This window comes from Triturus cristatus, chromosome 8 (assembly GCF_964204655.1).
Source record: "Triturus cristatus chromosome 8, aTriCri1.1, whole genome shotgun sequence".
Classification (NCBI taxonomy): Eukaryota; Metazoa; Chordata; class Amphibia; order Caudata; family Salamandridae; genus Triturus; species Triturus cristatus.
Genome location: NC_140591.1, coordinates 320,103,128 through 320,124,196, shown reverse-complemented (window position 1 = coordinate 320,124,196; position 21,069 = coordinate 320,103,128). Strand labels below are relative to the sequence as shown.

Sequence of the window (21,069 nt, the reverse complement as noted above, 5' to 3'; positions counted from 1 at the left end):
AAGCACAAAGTCCAACGTGAAGGTTGGGCAGTACTCAAAGGGGACTGCCAAGAGAGTGAGGGACATCTCCAACAGGAAACAAGGCACCCAGTCCGCCCCTACCAAGCCCACAAGAAGTGATTTGAACCCAAAGGCACATTACCCTCAGTCATTAGTGTCTAGCAATCCCCCCTCCGCGCCTGTAAGGGTTCGGAGAACAGCAGACCGCTCCTTGAGAATGGTGGCTGGATCAGGGCGAAGGCGATCCAGAGGCTGGGCCCTCCGAGGGCCGCTTCCCTGAGACCTCTGTGAACCCTGCTCTGCAGCATCTGAAGGAGAGGACAAGTCGTCTAGGGACAGCTTCAGCATCTTGCAGGCTTCGGATAAGGAAGGGACCTGATGCAGCTTCCCGTCGAGACTAAAGGGGTGGCCCCAGGCGTAGGAGGTGTTCTGTGAATGAAGATGGGTAGTTATGGGGCAGAAGAGTCTTCTCTTCTGGAGCGTACTAGCCGCCAAGTCCTGGAAAAGCTGTGGGGTATGGTCCCTGAAGTGGAGAGGTTGACTGGTACGAGCTGCTCTGAGAATCTCCTCCTTCACTGTGTAGTTATGGACGCATATCAGGATGTCTGCAGGTGGACGATTCGACTGGCGAGGGGGGCCAACTCGATGGCAGTGGCCTATCTTGACGGAGGATTCCGGCGAGGAGTCCAAGATCGTGCGGAAGAGGTCTTGCACATAGCCCATGAGGTCCTCCCGATTCTGACCCCGTGGGGACCGCCCGGATGCGAATATTGTTCCTCCGAGACCTATTCTCCAAGTCTTCTGAGTGTGTTTGAAGATCCAACTATTGATCCACAGCCTTAGGACTCCCTGCTGGAGCGCAGCGATCTCCTCATCTCGTGCAGTCGCGGAGTTCTCCAGGGCGGCTACGCGCTCTCCCATCGCATCCACATCTCTCCTGACCTCACAAAGATCCGCCTGTAGGTCAGTCTTGGTGGCCAAGATGTCTCCCCTTTGCGAGGCAAATAGGGACTCCAGAAATTTCCCTGGTGACAGCGCCATCTGGACTGACCCCTGCTGGCGTTGCGCCCAAGACTGAGGCGTCTCCCGTCGCCTTCCGTAGGAGGTCTCGCACAGATCTGTCTTTTCTACCTTTGGAGGCAGCCATCTTGAAGCCAGCGGGCAATGGGTGAGATAGGCAGTCATGCCCGATCCCAAGGTGAAAGCTTCCAAGTTGTAGCAGTGGATAGACCTTGTCGTGCCCCAGCCACAATCACTCTCCGGTCAACAGCTCACGCCACACATGGCGACTGCAGTCATCAGGCTCCTCGCAGTACCCAAAACTTACCAATAGGGAGTCTTTCATGAAATCTTATAGAACTAGTCACTGACCATACAATAGAAGATGAAGTCTTTGGTTTAATGTAGGACCACTTATTAAACAAATTAGCAGTAGCTGGATAGCCAGAAACACTGTAGATTATTACAATGCTTGGGAATGGTAGGCCCTGTTGGCAAGTTGTAAATTCCCCTTTTATGGATTTCACATTTTATTTCCAGTTCACTTACCTTTAAAACCTTCTGCAGAGCGCGCTTTCTGCTGAGCTTTGTGTATTTGCTTCATTGGACCATGCTTCAATAAACCTGATCAGACTTGCAAATGCATTGGGTATATTTAAAAAATACTGTGACATGTGGAATTTTAACTCTTTCGTGCTGCTTTGAAATGCCTGGAAAGTCAATTTGGAAATTAATTTAGAAGACAAACTGAAGCATCATGTAAACTTTGAAATTAACAAATCGAGAAAGCGTTGTTAATAAAACGATTAAAATGTGACAAACTGGTTAAAGATGTTGGAGTCATTGATTCATATATGGATGTGGCTGTGCAGCTTTGACTGGGGACCTGAGGAGTCTTTATTTATTTTATGTTTGGAAGATGTGCACGGCGGAGCGCTTATCAAGTTTGCACGCCCAAAACGCCGTTGAGCATTTTCAAAAGTTGGAGGACACTCAAGTGCATTTTACCACTTCTGGTTTCTAGGCAATTTTATTGCCACTTTCCTCGAGTGCATCAGAACCGCCTCCCAGCCAACATCTTCAAGGTTCCCCACCGCTCCCTCAATCTGGCCAGCCTATCCGGCATATTATAGTTGATTGTTTATACCGGAGGAATATAGCCTTGAAAGGCATTTCTTCCTGCAGCAGCTGACCCTCTAATAGGGCAAATTCAGGTAAGTCCTGCGTCTCTATTCCTTCCGCCCACCAAGCATGCCGCAGCTGAGCGCATTTCAAAAATAGATTACTGTGCATAACATATTCACACCAGAGCATTGCAAATGACACCAACTCGCCACCCTTAAGGAGATCCCACTACCTGTGAGCTCCCCAGTAGGTCCCAGTCTCTAAACCCCCTCAGTTTCCCTGATCTCTTTCAATCACGCCCCCTCCCAGAGCAGCGCCTCGTGTTAATTTACCTGCCCAATCCATATGGCTGTTGGCCATCTGCCAAGCCTCTATTGCCACCTGGGTTGCCGGCAGCAATCGTCGATGGCCCGTTTTTCCATACAGAAAATGGAGGAAGGAGCGGCAAGTGAATTGGTTGCGTTCCAGCTTATAAGTGGAATATTCCTGAGGTGCAAACGCCTAGTTGTTCACCGTCACTAGGGGCGCTGCCCAATAGTAAGCCCTGATATCTGTGAGTGCGATATTCCCATTGTATGGGTTGTGTTGGAGCGTGGAGAGGGCTATTCTAGGTTGCTTATCACACCACAGCAGGGAGCACAGACCACTCTTCAGTTTAACGAAGACTGCATCGATGAGCGGGTAGTAGGTATTTTTCATAGCATACAGTAGTTTCAGGAGCGTAATCATTTTAAAAAGGGCAGCTCTTCTGAACAGGAGGGGAAGGCCAAACCATGGTTCAACGTTAGCCTGAAAAGTGCAAATCACTCTCCCGAGGTTTCTGGTAAAACATTGCTCCCAATGTGGTGACCCAAGTATGCCCAGATATTGTAAACTCTTGGTCGCTACACGGAGCACATGAAGAAGACCGGTGAGGCCCAAAGGGGTGTGGGGATGGAAGAGCATCGACTCCAATCGATATGGTAGTCCAAATGAGCACCTCCGGCCTAGAAGGTGTTCAGGATGGTAGGTATGGTAGTCACAGGTTTGGTGACATACAGCAGAATGTCATTGGCATAAAGAGAGATTTTTTTCCTCCTCCTCGGCCAACGCTGAGATCATGAACCTCCGGATATCCAGGTGGGAACGAATCACCGCAGCCAGTGGCTCAATGGTGAGAGCGAATAACAAGAGGGACAGGGACCACCTCTGTCTGGTGCCAAGGTCTATCGAAAAATCTGAGGAGAGGACCCCGTTCACTTGCACTGCCACCATAGAGGCCCGATACAGCAAGGGGATCCATTGTCGAAAGCGGGGACCGAAACCAAACTTGCAGAGCGTCTGATGGAGAACAGGCCAGTGTATGGCATTAAATGCCTTTTCCGCTTCAAATGCTAAGAAAACATGGGGGTCATCCCTCAGAGTCACCTCCGGCATCCACTTGTGAAGGTGTCAAAGGTTAAGCCTTGTAGACCTAACTGGCAAAATGCCAGACTGATCTCTGTGGATGAGCAGGAGAATCACTGGCAGGCGTCACATGGCTAGAATGGCAGCCAGCACCTTCACGTCAACATATAGCAGAGTTGAGCCAGCAGGAGCCACAGTTGGTTACAAGCTTACCCTGTTTGTGAATCACAACAATGGTAGCATATTGTAGGTCCGGCGGTAGTGCTCCACGGTCTCATGCCTCACTAAACAGGTTGCAAAAACAACAGTTGACGGACAGAATGCAGAACAATGTCATACATTCACCCCAGTACATAGATCTGGGCCTAAATCCATCGTTGTTTTGCTCACCATGCCGTTCCAGTTTGAACCTAGCCATATGCAAATCAGTCTTGACCCTGTGCCTCATGGGAACAGTCCAGCCCGAACTGCCAAGCCAGGTCCTCCCTGTACTGGAAACAAGCATCCTAGGACTGGTTTCGGGGTTTTACCCCTCTTCAGCCAGTAGAAATTCCCTCCCACTACATCGACAGCCTAGTCGGCCTCCAAGAGCAGCGTTCCCACCTGATTAAAAGCACTGGCTGTTTGAGGCAAGGTGGTGCATAGACACTGACCAATTTGAATCTAACCCTGCCCCACTGTCCCTGGGCTTCCATATATATTTTGCTTAGGTCTGTCCATGTTATGGACCCCAGGAGCGGGGTGTTTTTTAAACAAGTATCGCTGCCCCCTGGAACCAGTGGTGTACCACACGTGTGCCAGGACTGTGTAGGCCCCTCTACCTTAGATACCTTAGAAAGCAACACTGAGTCCCCTTTAGGTGGGTCTCTTGGAGCAGGACGACATCAGGTTGCAGACGTTATATATATATATATATATATATAACTCATAAAGTCAGATTACTATTAAGCTGAAAAATGGCCATTTTCGCCAAAATCTAACCTCTGCTAAAATCATGTGGGCTGCCTTGTAAACATCGCGATGTAAACATCCGCGATATTTGCTAGGTAGTCCATCCGGGGTACGCCCAGTAACGCCCACTTTGCATCTCATTGGAGATGCAACAGGAGGCGTTGAGAAAAAGGGTGCTAACATGTGATTATGCATGTTAGCACCCTCTTGTAAATAGGGTGCTGGTTTTATCACCGCTTTTTTGGCTTTGTAAGCCAAAAAAGCGGAGATAAAGCCCTTGTAAATATGCCCCTTAATTTGTGTGCAACACGCTCTATTTTCAATGTAGCCACGGACCATTAATGATTACTATTTAGATTCTAGAATCTAGATAGAATTTAGATTTTTAGTATTTAAAATGATTTTTTTGTGAATATGCTAAAAAATCTGGCATACCTCTGGTCAACCTCAACACAAGTTGGATACCGCTAAAATACTTACAAGCACTATGAGACACACAAGTGCCCGGCTTCTTCCTAACGAGATGGAAGTGATCCCATCAGAATCACAATCTAGCAACAAGGCAGTGAATTTTTGGCTGAGACACATTCATTGAATGCAGTTCCAGTTTTAAAGCTTTATACATTACTAATATTGGTACGTTACCCTTTTTTTTTTTTTTTTTTTTTTTACTGTTTAACAACTTGTGAAATATAAGTGCTATTATCCTCTCACTACAGGTGGAACAGGTGAAGCTGCTAGACCGGTTTAGCCTCAACAGCAAGTCAACAGCCGGATCTTTGCACCTCACAGCAACTCATCTGTTATTTATTGATTCACAGCAGAGAGAGACCTGGGTACGTAGCAGCAACTTGTCTGTGCAGCTTGATAGCCTGTTGCCTGTCATCGGTGTTTGCATTTCGTAGATTGTTCTTTGTTCCATGTTTACTGTTGAATGTTCAATGACCACGAGATAATGCACTGATTTTATAGCCATCAATTTGTGTTAAAGCTAGCTATGTGAATTTTCATCTGTATTTCCTTTTCCTTGCTGCTCTCTAGTGCGTGATTAACTCGTGAGCCTACTGTTTTTCTCAAAGTCGTATCCAAGCTCCTATTGATCATCACCTGCATTCGTAATTTGATTCACATGAGTTCGATTGCTTATCTGTTCTTGTTTCATCAAACTGAAATCATTTTAGGTGGTAAATGTGCATCTGATCTAGGAAAAATTGCCCAAGCCCAGTATCAACTGTACTTCCCAGATGAAGGTGAAAATCACATTTGGAGTGCTCCAACCCCTGCACATGTCCTCCTCCCCCCCCCCCCCACTCCCAATCACCGAGAATGTGTCTGTTTCTCTCCTGCCTCTGACATCAGTCATTCCCTTCCTTATTCATCTACAGTAGGCACAATCTTAGAAAACCTAAGTTGTTTGTTTCCCATTTTGTGTTTGACGATTGACCGCATGTATCATGCATTTTATTTTTTAATCTCTCTTGGAAGTGAGAAAGGCCTGGGAGCCAGTTGGAGTGTTTCAAGGCTTTTTAGCATCTTGCATTATGCATTTTACATCACTTTTAAATTATTGATTATCAATACATATGGTTAATTTTTTGGTCTGGCGCTAGCCAAGATATTTTGATTTTACCAAAATACATCTATAACGTACATATACAGATTTTTCAGCCAGCCATCTTCATCATTTGGTCTTTTATTGCGTCATCCATATTTTCCTTCAGCTCACTTTAGCATACAACATGGGGCAGTGGGTCCGTCAACCTCAGCCATTGGCTGATTTCATTATGAGTGATGGCATTCTGCCCATTAACAAGGAGCACATCCACACTCAAAGTATTTCCCTTCACTATCCGCAGCTACTATGGCAATGTGTGCTTTCTGAGACTAAATTGTTTTTTTTCTTTTAGCTGATGTTACTTTTTTCAGACTGACAAAGTTTTAACAGCTTCTCCAATAATAACGTTTTGCAAAAACTGACAAAACAAGCACCAACAAACCCAAACATCTAGCATACAACACCAGACCTATTGGTTTCTCAAATGCTTGTTCATATTTGGCTCCTGCATGATTTGTATAATCACATTGAGTTTGCGGATAGCTTTGCTTATAGTGCCGTCTCTGTTCTTTGATGTTGCTGTTTGATTATCTCCCACCTCAGGTAAGAAGTAGACCCTTCTGTGTCTGCAATATACCAGTTAAAAAAATTCCCAGTAAATTGCAGGTGTTAGATGAGTAGTGAGGACTTGAAAGCACCACAGATAACCTCATTCTCATGGGTATGAGTGGGATGACCATTGGTGTCTCTGCTTGACAATACTTACCACAAAAGGCATCTTGACCTTGTGTTGGTTTATGTCTTGGGTTTTTATACTTTCACCATGAGGAACAGCTGTTTTTTCTCATGCATGTCAAAACGAGGTAACCTCGCCACACTAAGTGAGCATTTCCAATATGTAATTAATAGAGGCGGTGTTAACTGGCCCTTCCCAGGGAGGAAACTTCTCTCATGATCATGGGCTACTGAACAGCTATGTTACATGTCTTCCCAGAGTATAAAACATTACATTTGTTATCATTTTAACCTGTCTAGACTTTTGTTGCAAGTGTATGTTCTCTAGGCGGCGTTCTCCCACTCTGAACAAGAAAAGTATGTGGAATTAGCACGGAGTAATTCTGAAACTGTGGTAGGTGATTATATACAGTGCAGCATGTCGGACAGGAAACAGCAGGGGTCATTCCCGTACATTGTATTGGGCTTGGAAAAATCTTAATTTGTAATACGTCAAAGGATGCTGCAAAGGAATCTGCACATGTAAGGTGACGTTGCTGCATGTTAAGTCATCCTCTGCAAGTACACTATTCTTAAATATGGCCCAAAGCTTTTGAATTAACTGCAGAGCTTTGATCTGAGGAAGGCCTAATTCACCTGCAGTGTGGACTTAAAACATCTTTTTCAGTAAAGCATTCAAAGCCCCTCTGCGACCTATTGCATTTCTGCATTTGGATGCCATTTTTAGGAGTTTCGAATTAAAGAAATAACATTTGAAAGGGAAGACATTTTCAAACTAAGCTTGAATCCCTCCAGTCCTTCTTGAATATCGAAAACCCTGTCTCAGTTTGATACAAGAATTTCTTCGTATAAAAATACCTTGTAGCTCACCTTATAAACTGCTTTACTAAATTAACTTAGTGTACATAGCTCAAATGTGCCTCGTTTTAAATATTGTTTTAGTTAATACCATAGAAGCATGGTGTGTACAATTGCGTGAAAGCATCACACTTATTAAAGTGTTGACTCTGGCAGACTAAGGGGGGCAGCAATCAAACGTCTATTTACTAAATGTACTATATCCCGCCCACCCTCACCATTCAACCAGCAAGCACAAAATAAAGGAGGAACACTAATGCATTTCATGGCCTTACACTGTGACCTATTTACTGTTCCTCTGGATAGCTTTGCACAGTGTTGCCCCACATATCTAGGCCACTTCTATGCAATCAGAACATCAGAAAAAACAGTCTTCCTTAGTGAATAACTCTCCAGCCCCTCACAAAGCACCTTAAAGCTTCCCTTTCAATCTTGGAGTCCTATCTCAGCTGTGGAGCGTTGCACCCAGTAGATTCTCTCAAAAGGAGCACCCATAGTCTATCACCAACTACCACACTCGCCAGAATATATTTTGACCAGGCAGAATCCATGCACATCACTTAATCCATTTGGCCTCATGCTCCCATAATACACGTTGACAGCCAGGCTCTGCTGCCCTATGTAGCCCTGTTCTCAGCACCAATGGAGATTTACTATACTCCACTTTCTATGCCAGACACTCCCACCTAACTGGGCCAACAGCAGCATGCACAAGAGAGTTCTCTCGTCCTCCTGTGATCTGTTCACAGCATATGTTCAGCTATTTATTTTGTATGAGGACCTGGCAGGATGATCACCAGTAGATGCTGACTTAATTACCCCTTCATGTGAGAGATACGGAGGTTGAGTGTACCTAGAAAAAAAAAGCATTCCGTTTTTAACTTAATTTTGAGGGCTGGTACCTCTGAAGCTTATATGTTTAAGAATCTCATAGAAAATGTGGCTTCACTTTGGGTAATCCAGAATTGATCACAAACACTTTTGGAAAAGAAGGCTTAGTGGTCACCACTTAACCTTGCAGGATTAGAATGCAGTTATGGCACAATGGTAGAATTTGCTGAAGATGTGTTCCCAATGACAGACCCATTTTGTTATTCATTTGAAGGAGGTTAGGTAAAAGGTTCAAGAAGAGTAACCACAATTTCTTGCATTTGGATCTTAACTGAAGCCTTGATTTGCCAAGTATCTGTCTTGGATCAACTCTGCAGAGTGTCCTTGCACCAGCCTGAGACAGGCAAGTAAGGCTCCATCACTTCTACAACCTTTTCTTTAAGTTGTGACCCGTTTCTCTATATCTCCAATGAGCTGAACACTTCTGACTGAGTCAAATACACAGAATCGCAGAATGCCTTTAGACAATTGCCAGGGTCTGACTAGAAATGGTTTCTGACAGATCGGGTCTTAATAAGGTACAGTATTGCTAAGTGCTGAGGTTTAATTAGATTCTTCTAGAAATAAGGTCTTTATTGTTTATTCTTTGGCTGATGAATGCGATGGAAAAAAAAGCAGTTCTCCTCAGAGTCTATGTAAGCAGTTCTGAGAGAAGATAGAGCTTTTGTTTTTCTAGTCTTTTTAGTTCCCAACATGTTAATAGCACCTTGAAGTCTAGTGGTCCCTTGGTATTGCCACATTTAAACATTTTAATGAAGTTTGCAACAAAGAGTACCCCCTTGAAAACTTAGCAGCAAGAAAGTAGATAACAGAAAATAATTTGATGTCCATCTAGACATATCATGCTTATAATTGCAACAATTTTGAGATATTTCTGCTACCTTTGTTCTCTCTTGATCTTGCTGCTGCGGTACACTTATCCCAGATTCTCTTATGCAAGACCAGACCATTAATACTTTGAAATCCACCATACCAGTGTGAAACTATATTTATCTGCTTTTGCTGTCTCTTAATTGGTGAGCATGCACATAAATGTAAAGGATACTTAAACATTACTTTGCGGAACTCTCCATGCACCATCTGATTTCACTGTAATTAGAGATGGGCTTTTCTTGATGTCAACTATTGTCCCACCTACCAAGAAAGAAACCAGCACATATACAATACAAGACATAACTAAATGCTGTCATATAGAACCCTTGAGCACGCATTAGCAGCCGTAGAAAACATGTTTGATCTGATAGACTTCTAGCCATAGATTCATTACCATAGACTATTCCCCAGGCATCAGCCTGGATCTGGAAAATCTTGAGCAGCAGTACCCCAGGTCGCCGGCAGGTCGCATCAAATGCTTCACATCGTAGGCGTCATCCACACTGGAACCTCAGCATGCTAGCATCAGTACTTATCTTTCCGCGCCAATAGTATGGTTCCAGAAGAGCTACCCCAGTAAATTTTTGACCACTTTTTCAACATTTTTGTCAGTGTATTTTAGCATTCTGCTCCCAGTGAGGTAGGGAAGCCAGTGGGTTTTAAACCCTGTGTGGCGTGTCACATGCAACTGTCTGTGACGTACCCTCATCTGATTTGTCTGTGGTGCCTGGAGCTGGACCATGACATCCGGACCAGTCCCGAATGCCATACCATGAATCTGAAGTAATTTGGGAGCGGTATACGAAACTTCTGGCGGCCCAACATCTGGAAACTCTCGAGGTCCCAGTCGAGTGGAAGGACCTGGGCCAGCTCTTGAAGACATTCCAGTTGGTTGTCATCGCAGTTGAAGGCGTCATCGGTTAAGCCCCATAAGCACACAATTTTTTAGAAGTCGAAGCTCTTTTTGACCTCACCACATCTGTCCAATTAATTGGACAAGGCATAGGAACAATACCACAAGTCAAGGCCCCTCTCTCCGGCACCCTACCTGCGCCTGGGTCTGCGCTGTTCGCCTCCCTGAATTTCCTGGAGCTGGGGCGACCCCCGTCGAACTCAAGGAGTTTTTTAATGAGACTATGCACCTCATTTGGGCATGCGGAGCCCTCTGGAGAGCCTTCGGGCCCCTCTGGTCTGGGTGGTACCCCGACAAGACTCACTGTGGTGGGTTTGCCCTTGGTGCAAATCAGGACCTCTGGATTCGTTCTTGGATACAGATGACTCTGATCACGATACCACGACCTCTGCTGCGGTTCGGTCCCGTAGCACCGAGCCCATAGTCCTTCTCGACTCTGGCACAGAGCCAGATCAGCGTCATTCAACCCTAGCGCTTCGTGAACACCAACGATTTCCCAGGTCAGAAACGTACCTCCTTTCCTTGACAGGCCCTATGGGGATTTTGGCTGGAGTGGATCTGAGCCCAACTCTAATCCCCATGAAGACCCGTTTGGCCCAATTGGATGACGACAACTGGTATGAGGAGCTTACGAATTCCAGTGGCCAAGACGCCTCACCAGACATAGCCCAGTCTCAGGAGTGTGGCTGAGGTCCTTGACCTGCAGTTGCCCCTCATGGAGGTCAAGACCAATGTCTTGACGAGGTGCTTCAGCCAAGGATATCCCACACACAACCCCTGTTGCCCTTCAATGAAGAGCCCAGCTGACCAGTAGCAAAGGTTGTGACCTAAACACTGCTAGTGACCTCTGCAGGAGTGAGTCTTGTTCCCAAAGTGACCCTTGACTGTGTCAAAGTGTACTCCTTCTAACATCTCTGAAAACCCTGGAACTTAGAACATTTGTGGGACAAGTCTGCCAAACTGGGACAAGTCTGCCAAACTGATCCGCCTGAGGTGCATTGCTGCTGAGCTGAAGAAACAGGTTTCCCCCACTCTGAAACTCTCTGCAGCAGCAAATCGATTAAGCGGTACTGCGTTGAGAAGGTATCCTGCCTTGTGTAGCCTTCTTTAGATACATTACACAGCCTGGCCTCTCAAGAAACTCTGAAAAAGAGAGTACGTCCAAATGGGCTCTTCAGGGAAAAGGCCACTTACGGCTTGTTGTGGCCTTGTAGCTTACACAATAGGTCAGCCACCTGACCCTTGGAGTCAAATTCTTTGTCCTTCATACAAGTTGGAGCAGGTCTAGCCCTTCAGAACTACTTACAGGGCTCAAACAGTGGGTGCAGTCCTTCTTCTGTGCTTCCACAGGCCCAGAGTGTTCTGAGGAGGGTGTAGTGGGATGCCACATTTATCCCTGGCACTAGTTTGTGAGTAGGGTTGACTCCTGGCCTCTCCCTAACCATAAGGAAGTTGTTTGCAGGGGTAACCCTGCCCACTTTGCAGCAGTTCCTGTGTGCCCTACTGTTATCAATCCCACCATACCCCTCACTCACTAAATCCAAGATGGAGAAACCCTTCTCCCCTTGTGCAGAGCGTGTGAGCGCACATAGAGCTATGCCCATGGTAAGGAACAGTTCCCTCTTCCTTAGTACCTCCAAACTCCATTTTGGAGGCAGCTCTCCGTCCTACTGGGATTGGTGTCTGCGGGACTGAGAGGACAAAAGAGAGTGAATTACATCTGTGTAACAGGGGATGCCCCTTTGAAGTAAATTACGTTCCTGGGCACTGCCCAACTGTTTTTTCCTGCCAGAGGAACAAAACACCTACCCACACCAACTCTGGGAGTAGTTTTCACGACTCATCCGGGCTACTCATCAGCTGGGTGACAATTGGAGGCTAATGCAAATAGGTAACTTTCTATATGTCCCTTTTCCTTAATATTTATAAAAAATCAAACTTCACCATTTAGTTGGGCTTTTTATAAATATTAAAAATAGACCTTGAATTATGTTTCTAGCTGAGCCCTAGCCTACGGTAGCAAAATTAATATTGCTTTCCAGTGTTTCTCTATGGGTCAGCCAGCCTTCCTACAGTGCAAAAGCCTTTGAGTCACAATAAATACATGTTCACTTTAAATTGTCTTACTTTAGGGGGCCTGGCTTGCCGAGCCAAGATGGTGGACGCACTCTAAGAGTGCTCCGGGACCCCTCCACCATCCGCCCGTAAATCCTAGCCTACAATGAGCCATCAGGACCCGCATCTCCCTCCCTACCTGACACGGTGCTCTGGCGGAGTGTCCTGGGGTGTAGATCTTCACACCGGGACCCCCTGAGGCAGTGGACCGGCCCGCCGAGTGCAGCGGACAAAATGGCGGCTCCCGGTCTGTGATCGCAGTGCTGGCCGATCTTTGCCACCCTCCACGGGAAGCGGCGCCCGGCCCCAGGAGCTGAGGGGCTCTCCGACACTGACCCCTGGGTCTGCTGTTAGCGACGACCCGGCGTGTTGCTGGATTTGCTTCTTGCTCCCCTCACTGCCTCTCATACGCGGCCGAGGAAAAGGAGACGGTCGCCCCCCCCCATGCACTCCAATGTGATCCTTGGAGGTCCGGAGCTGTGCTGCGAGTGACGCCTGAGGCTATCGAGCCCGCCATGCCTTGGCCCCTCTGGCGGAGTGATAAGGAGAACGGCCGCCATATCGGCCTGCGGGAGCTGCCGAGTATAGCTGTGGGCCTCGAGACGAGGTGAGGGGCCTCTGGCGTCTGCGGACCTGTAGAGAGACGAGAGCTTAGGGGCCACAGATGGGCTGTCCTCGCCCGGAAGACTGCGCTGGAGCATGAGGGAGAGCCCTCCCTACCCTACTGCTTCATCCTGATCCCCCCCCCCCCCCCACCAGGCCGCATCAACAATTGGGGATCTGCTGTTGGGGCTTTTGGCCGCACGCACCGAGCGGCACCTGTTTGGCTGTTTGGGAGGGCTTGTTGGTCCACATTTGTGGCGCGGGGCAGTGGCCTTGGGCAGCGGCCACCTCCACCACGCCGTCACACCTAGGAATCTTTGCTCTGGAAGCGGGGCGACTTGTTGCCTGAGTTGTATGGACTGCGGCCTCGACCAGTGGGGCTCTGCCCGCGGCGCTGGGGCCTGGCCTCTAGTCACCTCGCCATCCCCCTCCTCTCCCCCGAAGACCCACTCTGTCCAGGACAGCAGAGTCGGCCTCACACATCGGGCGGCGGCGATCTGGTCCCAATTGTGCCTCGGTATTGGTTGTCTCACCTGCTTGACTTTGGGCCGCCCACGAGGGCTCGCAGGTTACCCCCACTGCAGGATCCTCCTACAGGGTACCCGGGCGCTGCAGCTCCTTGGGGTGCCACCATGGGCAGGACGGACAGGTCGGCAAAGACTCCTGCCACCCAAACCAAAATGGACCGTTTCACCACCTTGGAGGCAGGCGTGCCTGGGGGAACCGCGGAACAGGAGCCAACGCCCTCAGCGGAGTTGTCTACTTTCCTGCAAGCCATCCATGCTTTGCAAACCTCGGTGGAGGGCAAGATCGCGGAGGTGCGCGTGGACATGACTCTTATCCGGCAAGATCTCCGAAACGCCAACGCTCCGATCAAGGAAACTAAAACTCGTATCTCCATCGTGGAAGACAATGTAGAGCAACTCAAGGGGCAGGTGGCCCGCCTTCAATTTCACACTCAGGAGCTGCACCGCCGGGCAGAGGATGCAGAGAACAGGTCCCGACGCAATAATCTTCGCCTGGTGGGTTTCCCGGAGGGGGCGGAGCAGGGCCGTACAACGTACTTACTGGAGAAATGGCTCAGATCATGGGTCCCTGAGGGCTCTATCTCTCTCTCTCTCTCTCTCTCTCTGGTTCGCGATTGAGCGGGCCCATTGGTCTCTGGCCCCTAAGCCTTCTCCGGGTGCGGCCCTCCAACCAATCATAATGCGGGCCTTCACTACAAAGACCGGGACTCCATCCTGTCAGAAGCCCGCAGACAGCAGCGGCTCCTGCACGAAAATCGCGCTATCATGATTTTCCCGGACTACACCCGCGAGGTCCAGAGCCAGCGCCGCTCCTTCGACGATGTTAAACAAAAGCTGAGGGCGCTCAATATCCAATACCGGCTCCTCTTCCCGGCACGCCTGCGAGTGGTATTCGCCAACAAGACCTTGTTCTCCAACAGAGGCCTAGACCTGGGCGACGGAGGAACGCCCGTTACACACTGATGACCGAGCCCCGCACCGGGGGGTCCGGGGCGGACCTGCTCACCCATCACCTCCCCGGCCCCAAAGTAACCGCTCCCGCAGGTGCCGTGGACAGAGGCGGACCCGCTCAGACTCCCCACCGGGCCGCCCCATTCAACCGATACTGCTCTCTGATGAACCCTCAACGGGGAGACGCTCTGGATCATCCGACCATTTGGCTCATGGGGTTGCCTCGCCCCGACCCTCCTTGCATGTTCTCACGGACACAGACCTCTCATGCAGCCCGATGCTCTTGAAAGACCCTGCTTGAACTCACCTCTGCTTGCCAGGCCTGGTTCCTCAGCCGGAGGGTACACTTAGTCTTACCATATTCCTTTCCTACCTGATGGACTCGTTTAAGCGCATCCTGAAATGAGGAGGGGTCCTCCACGCGTTCCCATTCCCAAACGTTTTAGTTTGGTTGTTCACTCTCTGGTTTGTTGTTAGGGCGACAGATGCTTCTGTTCCTGAAGTGTAGGGTGGGGTGAGGGGGGTGGGACCATTGTCTCGAGCTTTCTCCTCAATTTTGTGTTTTTTGTTTTTTAGTTCTACCACACCAGCATTCATGAAGCACCCTGATGTGCACCCGACAAGACAGACAGACCGGACCTCCCTCTTCAGACTCGTAGTCCCACTGCCAACCCAAGAACCATGTCCGACACACCATTAATAAACGCCCCCCTGCGCATCATGTCCTGGAACGTTAAGGGCCTCCTGGACCGCTTTAAATGCATGGCTGTCCTCAGATATGCGCAGCGCTTAGGGGCGGACATCTTACTCTTACTGGAAACCCACCTGCTGGGTAATCACTGCCCCTTCTTAACGCGGTACGGCTATGATAGAGTGTGGCACTCGGGATTTACAAGGGGTGCCCGAGTGGTGGCGATCCTGGTGAGGCTCTCCCTTCCTCTGGTGACTGTCCAAACGACTCTTGATGCACAGGGCACTTTCGTGGCCCTCAGCGGCACACTCACTGGCAACCCGCTTAACCTGGTGTCCCTCTATTCTCCCCCGTCGATGCTGACAACGACGATTCTAGCAAAGTCCATTGACCTCCTGGCGTCTCTGCCCCCTGGTCCCACATTCCTTGGGGGCGTCTTTAACGCAGTCTCATCACCTGACCTCGACACTACAGGCTTTCCATCCACAGGTAGAATTGCAAAACCAAAGCAGCTGAGGTCTTGGTCCGCATAACTAGGTTTATGTGACGCCTGGCGACTATGGCACCCTCACTCTAAACAATTTACACACACCTCAGCGGCACACCATACACAGGCACGCATCGACGCCATTTTCGTTCCTTCGACGGACTGTCTTCTGATTCAGGGCGTCTCGCTGCTTCCGAGAGATATCTCTGACTACTCGCCAGTGATGATCCGTGCAGTTACCCCCCTCCCCCGCCTCTGTGGTAAACATGGAGGTTAAATGCCTGGCTTCTTCAGGACAGGGATTTCAGGAAGGTGGTGAAGCGGGAGCTAAAACAGAACTTTCTCTCCAATGAGGGCTCCGTGCCCTCCCCAGGCACCCTGTAGGAGGCGGGCAAGGCCCCGATTAGGGGGGTCGCCAAGGTCCAGCTCCAGCGACAAACCCAACTGGAACAGATTACCTTGCGAGAGGCGCAGGCCCTGCGCCTCGAACGTGCCGCGGCTCGATCCCCAGACGCTTCCGACACGAGACTTCTTACCCGGCTCCGGTCGGAGATCAAGCAGCTGTCGCGGGACGCGGCCAAACTGCTTTGGCGCTTCTCCGTGGCCAGGGTATATGGATGGGGCGACAAGAATTGCTCGCTCCTTCACCGCATGGCTACGTACCCAAGGGCGAACCGTATAATCCCTGAAATAGCGGCACCAGACGGGTCACTGTGCCGTGCCCCAATGGAAATGGCACAGGCCTATGCCGCCTACTGCCGTAGGCTATACGAGGCCCGCGCCCCAACCCTGGACCTGATGGACGTGGAGGGTGGCTGCCTTCCGTGTGTAGATGCCGCCGATCTGGACCGTCCCATTTCCCGTGAGAAAATTTGAGATGCAATTGCTCTTGTTTCATCTGGCAAGACACCGGACCCAGATGGCCTTCCTCAAGAATACTATGCCCACTAGCGGGATGTTCTCATCTCCCACCTAGACGCACTGTTTCGCGAAGCTGGGGAGAAAGGCTCCTTCCCTCAGGAATCGGACATTGCCACCAATGTGGTCCTTCCGAAATCCCAGCCCCCCTCGCCGCAGTGGGCAGATTACCGCCTCATCAACACTGAGGTCAAACTGTTCGCCACCATCCTTGCTCAGCGACTCAAACCCCATCTGTTGGTCCACCCCGATCAATGCGGGTTTATGCCCTCCCGCGGCACTCAACACTGTCTTCGCAGACTGCTCTCCGCCTTGGCCCATCGCCACTTCCTCACCCCATACCTTGCGCTTCTCCTGGTAGACTTTGAGAAGGCCTTCGACTCGGTGGACTGGGGCTTCCTTCAAGAGGTTCTCGACATGATGGGACTTGGTCCCCGTTTTCGGGCCATGGTCAAGGTTCTGTACGCCCTCCCGAGGGCCCGCATTCTAGTCAACGGGGTCCTGTCGGAGCCCTTCTCGATCTGTAGAGGGACGAGGCAGGGTTGTCCCCTTTCCCCTCTGCTTTTTGCCTTAGGGATGGAGCCCTTGGCGTCCTTGATGCGGTCTTGCGATCGGATGCGGGGATGGGAATGGCCCAACGCTGAACCGGATAAAATCGCCCTCTACGCGGACGACGTTCTCCTCTACTTGGCAGATCCTGCCCGGTCTGGCCCCCATTGTCTTTGTATCTTGCAGTCCTTTGAACGGGCCTCAGGCCTCCGATTGAATCCCAACAAATCAGTCCTGGTTCCCCTTCACCTCTCCCGGGAATGCTTTGACTGGCAGTCCGAAATACCTCTACGTCGTCAATCATTCAAATACCTGGGGATCTGGGTACTTTGCTGCCTGAGCTCAGCTGGGCCCACAATGTCACTCCACTGGTGAAGCGAGCCAAGGCGGATCTCCAGCGGTGGCAGTCGTTGCCCCTCAACCCCATGGGGAGGGTGGCCCTTTTCAAAATGATGGTGCTCCCCTGCTTCCTTTACATGCTTCAGAACACCCCCATGTGCTTTCCCAGTGCCTGGTTCCGTGAACTTGACGGCTTAGCCAGCAAGTTCTTATGGGGGAAGGTTAGGTCCAGGTTAGCGCTCAGTACTTGCAGGATCCCCTCGTTCGGGGGTTTGGGGATGACTCAACTTTTTTTTTTTTTTATTTCAAAAGATTTTTATTGGTTGTTTCCAAATAAGGCAATACATACAATATGATAAAATAGGAACATACGAAATAGACACAGAAATAAACAATGAAGGTAAAACAATGATTAAATAATCAACAGAAGACATTGATAACCAAAATGACGTAGCGTTGCATCCCAAATTAAGCAAATTAAACATATGTAGTATCAAACATATGTAGAATCAGCGCAATGCCCCTCAGGCGGGGACATCCGCTAGCGATAGCAGGAGAGGTATCCAGAAGACCAGTATGGACCGGGATCGTGAGCATAGGTAACGAGGTTCATGGCGGTTTGTGTGAACTAAAGTAGTGGTGTCCCATATATGTCTGGTAGGAGAGCGCCACGGTGAGTTCTGGAGTGTGACATTATCAGCCCCTCTTAGATTGGTGACCCAGTTTAGCCAGCAAGTAAAGGAAGCCTTGTGGGTGTCCTTCCAATTACTGAGAATAATCTTGACCGCTGCAATTAGGAGTAGATCTAGGAGCGCCCTATCATTGTCATTGAGAGACTCCGCTTTGAGGAAGCCGAAAGCTAGGGTCGATTGTTCCCTACTGGGAGAATATGAGAAAAGTTTAGATAGAAATGCGAAGACCTTATCCCAAAAGGGCAACACGCATTCGCACGGGATCAATAGGTGTTCCTGGTCACCTACTTTATCGTTGTAATTCCAACAAACAGAATCCTCTCTGATTTTGTGTTTTTGAAGTCGTGCTGGTGTCCAGAATGCCCTATGTAGCAACCAGAACTTCGTCTGGGAAAGTGCCAGACTAATCTTGTATCTCATGGTTGATGATCAGGCTTTGGTCTATTCCAACTCCGAAATCGGAAAAGAGGCGTGTGATTCCCAGAAATGTGTGAGCTGTTTATTGAGGGTGGAGTGGTGTGGGCGTATTAATTTATAGATCCAGGAAACCTGGTGGCCTAGCTTATTTAATTTTGAAAGATCGCTTTTGAGGGAAGGGGGCATGGGTGAGAGTTTTGCTTTAGTAATAGCTGACTTTATTTTAAAAAAGTTATATAATTCTAGTGAGTCAAGGTTGTGTCTGGATTGAACATCTTGAAGGAGAGAGGGCATGCGCCATCAAACAGTTGTTCGGGGAAATAGATACCCTTTTCAACCCATAAGTCGTTGTGTAATGGTTTCCCTTTATAGCAAATTTTATGATTATGCCAGAGAGATTCTAGGTTAGACCGCCTAATACTAATGTCAAGGAGTTTGTGACCGTGTTGAGGCTTGCGGTCAGGAGGGCCGCTGGGGCAAGGTTCCTAAGAAGAGATTTCTCTATGTCCAGCCAGACAGGAGTATATTCAGCGGGCGGTACCAACCAGTAGGAACCTTGCTTTGCCAGAAATGCCGTCTGATATAGCTTGAAGTCCGCTAGATTGACTCCTCCCAAGGACTTATCTAATCGGAGTTTCTTCATGCTAATTCTTGCTTTTTTTCCCCTTACATAAGAATTTGGAGAGTAAGATATCCAGCCTATGGTGGAAGTCCTCAGACAGCATGAGGAGTAGCATAGTAATTAGATAGTTCACTAGTGGGGAGCTCATCATCTTGATGGTCTCGGTCCTACCCCACCATGTTATAAACCTTGGAGACCAACCGTCCAGGAGGGTTTTGATTTTTTCCAGGGTGGTGGTTTCATTGCGTTGGAGCTTCTCAAATAGGGTGCTGCCCAATTCAAACCCCAGATATTTAATGTATCCTGGCTGCCATGATAGGCCAGAGTCACCCAGCATGTCCCTACTGCTAAAAATATTCAGAGGTTTGACTTCGGACTTATCTCGGTTCAATTTATAACCGGAGTGGGTGGAGCATCTTTCTATGGTGGTCATGAGAGCCTTGATGGACTCGCCCGGGTTCTCTGTAACCACGTTGATATCATCCGCATATGCTGCAAGTTTCACTCGCGTTCCACCGAAGTCCACTCCCATAATTTCGTCGTTGCGTTTGATATCCGTAATGAGAGGTTCTAGGGCCAAGAGAAATAGTGCAGGCGAGAGAGGGCAGCCCTGCCTGGTGCCCTGCTCCAAACGAAATGAGTCCGATAAGGTGCCATTTATAGCAATCCCGGCAGTCGGATCGGAGTAGAGAGCCAGTACCATATTAATATGTCTCACCAAGGTCACAAAATAACATACATTGTTTAAAAAAAGACCATGACACTCTGTCGAACGCTTTTTCCGCGTCCAGGGTAATGGCAATAGAGGGGGTGGCCGTTAGTTTAGCTTTCTCAAGAATATGGCACAGTAATCTAGTGTTGTCGTTAGACATGCGGTATTTGAGGAACCCCACCTGAGAGTTACTGATCAGTTTTGGGAGGATTGCGTTGAGTCTGTTAGCTAGGATTTTTGCATAGATCTTGCAATCCAGGTTGATAAGTGAGATCGGCCTATAGTTTTTTGTTAAGAGGGGATTTTTCCCTTCTTTTGGGATGTTAATGATAGTGACTTCTCCCATCGATTTGGAGACAGAGCCCTCCGTGGCAATAGAGTTAAAAAGTTTTAGTAGGGTAGGACTGAGAGACTTATCAAACTCTTTATAAAAGGCAACCGAAAAGCCATCTGGGCCTGGGGCTTTATTGCTTTTGAGGGATTTAATCGAGATCGAGAGTTCTTTGTCAGTGATTTGGGATCCTAGTGCAGAGCTGTCCGTCTCCGTTAGTTTAGGGAGATTTAGTGACTCTAGGTATGCAGAGCAAACCTCCGTGTCCAATGACTGTTTGTTCTTATACAGGTCCTCATAGAAGACATTGTAGCGAGGGCTGCAATTCATATACATACATTGCTAAGTTAGCATAACCGCGTTAGATGTTAGAAAGCCATCTTGCCACTTTTGCTGCTTTTTGCACACGACACTGCAGTTACATGTTATTATTTAAAAACTGCTTGCTCGCCTTTTCTTCACATGAGAACTGTCTGTGGTTCACATCCCTAGCCGTGAGCTGCGACCTTGGTCTGAACATTGTGTAAAGAAACAGTCTGGGTCGCCAGACAATGCATGTTTTTGAGTTCAGGTTGATCGGCCCACTATTTAGCCATAACACGCACACAGCTGCAAATACCTGAGAGTCGAGAGCTTTTAATATTGCAGTCTGCATGCCTTTAACACATTCGGAAGAAGAGCTTTCCCAGGAGCAGAGCACACCTGATCCTGTGATGTGATTCAACTAAGCTGATCTTTACGGTATGGGGTTCCCCATTCAAGCCTAGAGACCTTTTATTAGTATAATAATATTAGTTTACTAGCGAAAGGAAGGTGGCTGTATTCCACT

The 21,069-nt window shown here is 48.7% G+C and overlaps 1 protein-coding gene across 2 annotated transcripts in view; it reads left to right on the top strand.

Moving 5' to 3' along the window:
- The window catches only part of MTMR6 (myotubularin related protein 6), a 592,867-nt gene that overhangs the window by 213,401 nt on the left and 358,397 nt on the right, over window positions 1–21,069 (top strand). For both annotated transcript variants that reach the window (XM_085621607.1, XM_085621606.1), the window contains one exon: window positions 5,181–5,297. In XM_085621607.1, coding sequence (XP_085477733.1) covers window positions 5,181–5,297 — 117 coding nt within the window. The remainder of the gene's footprint in view (window positions 1–5,180; window positions 5,298–21,069) is intronic.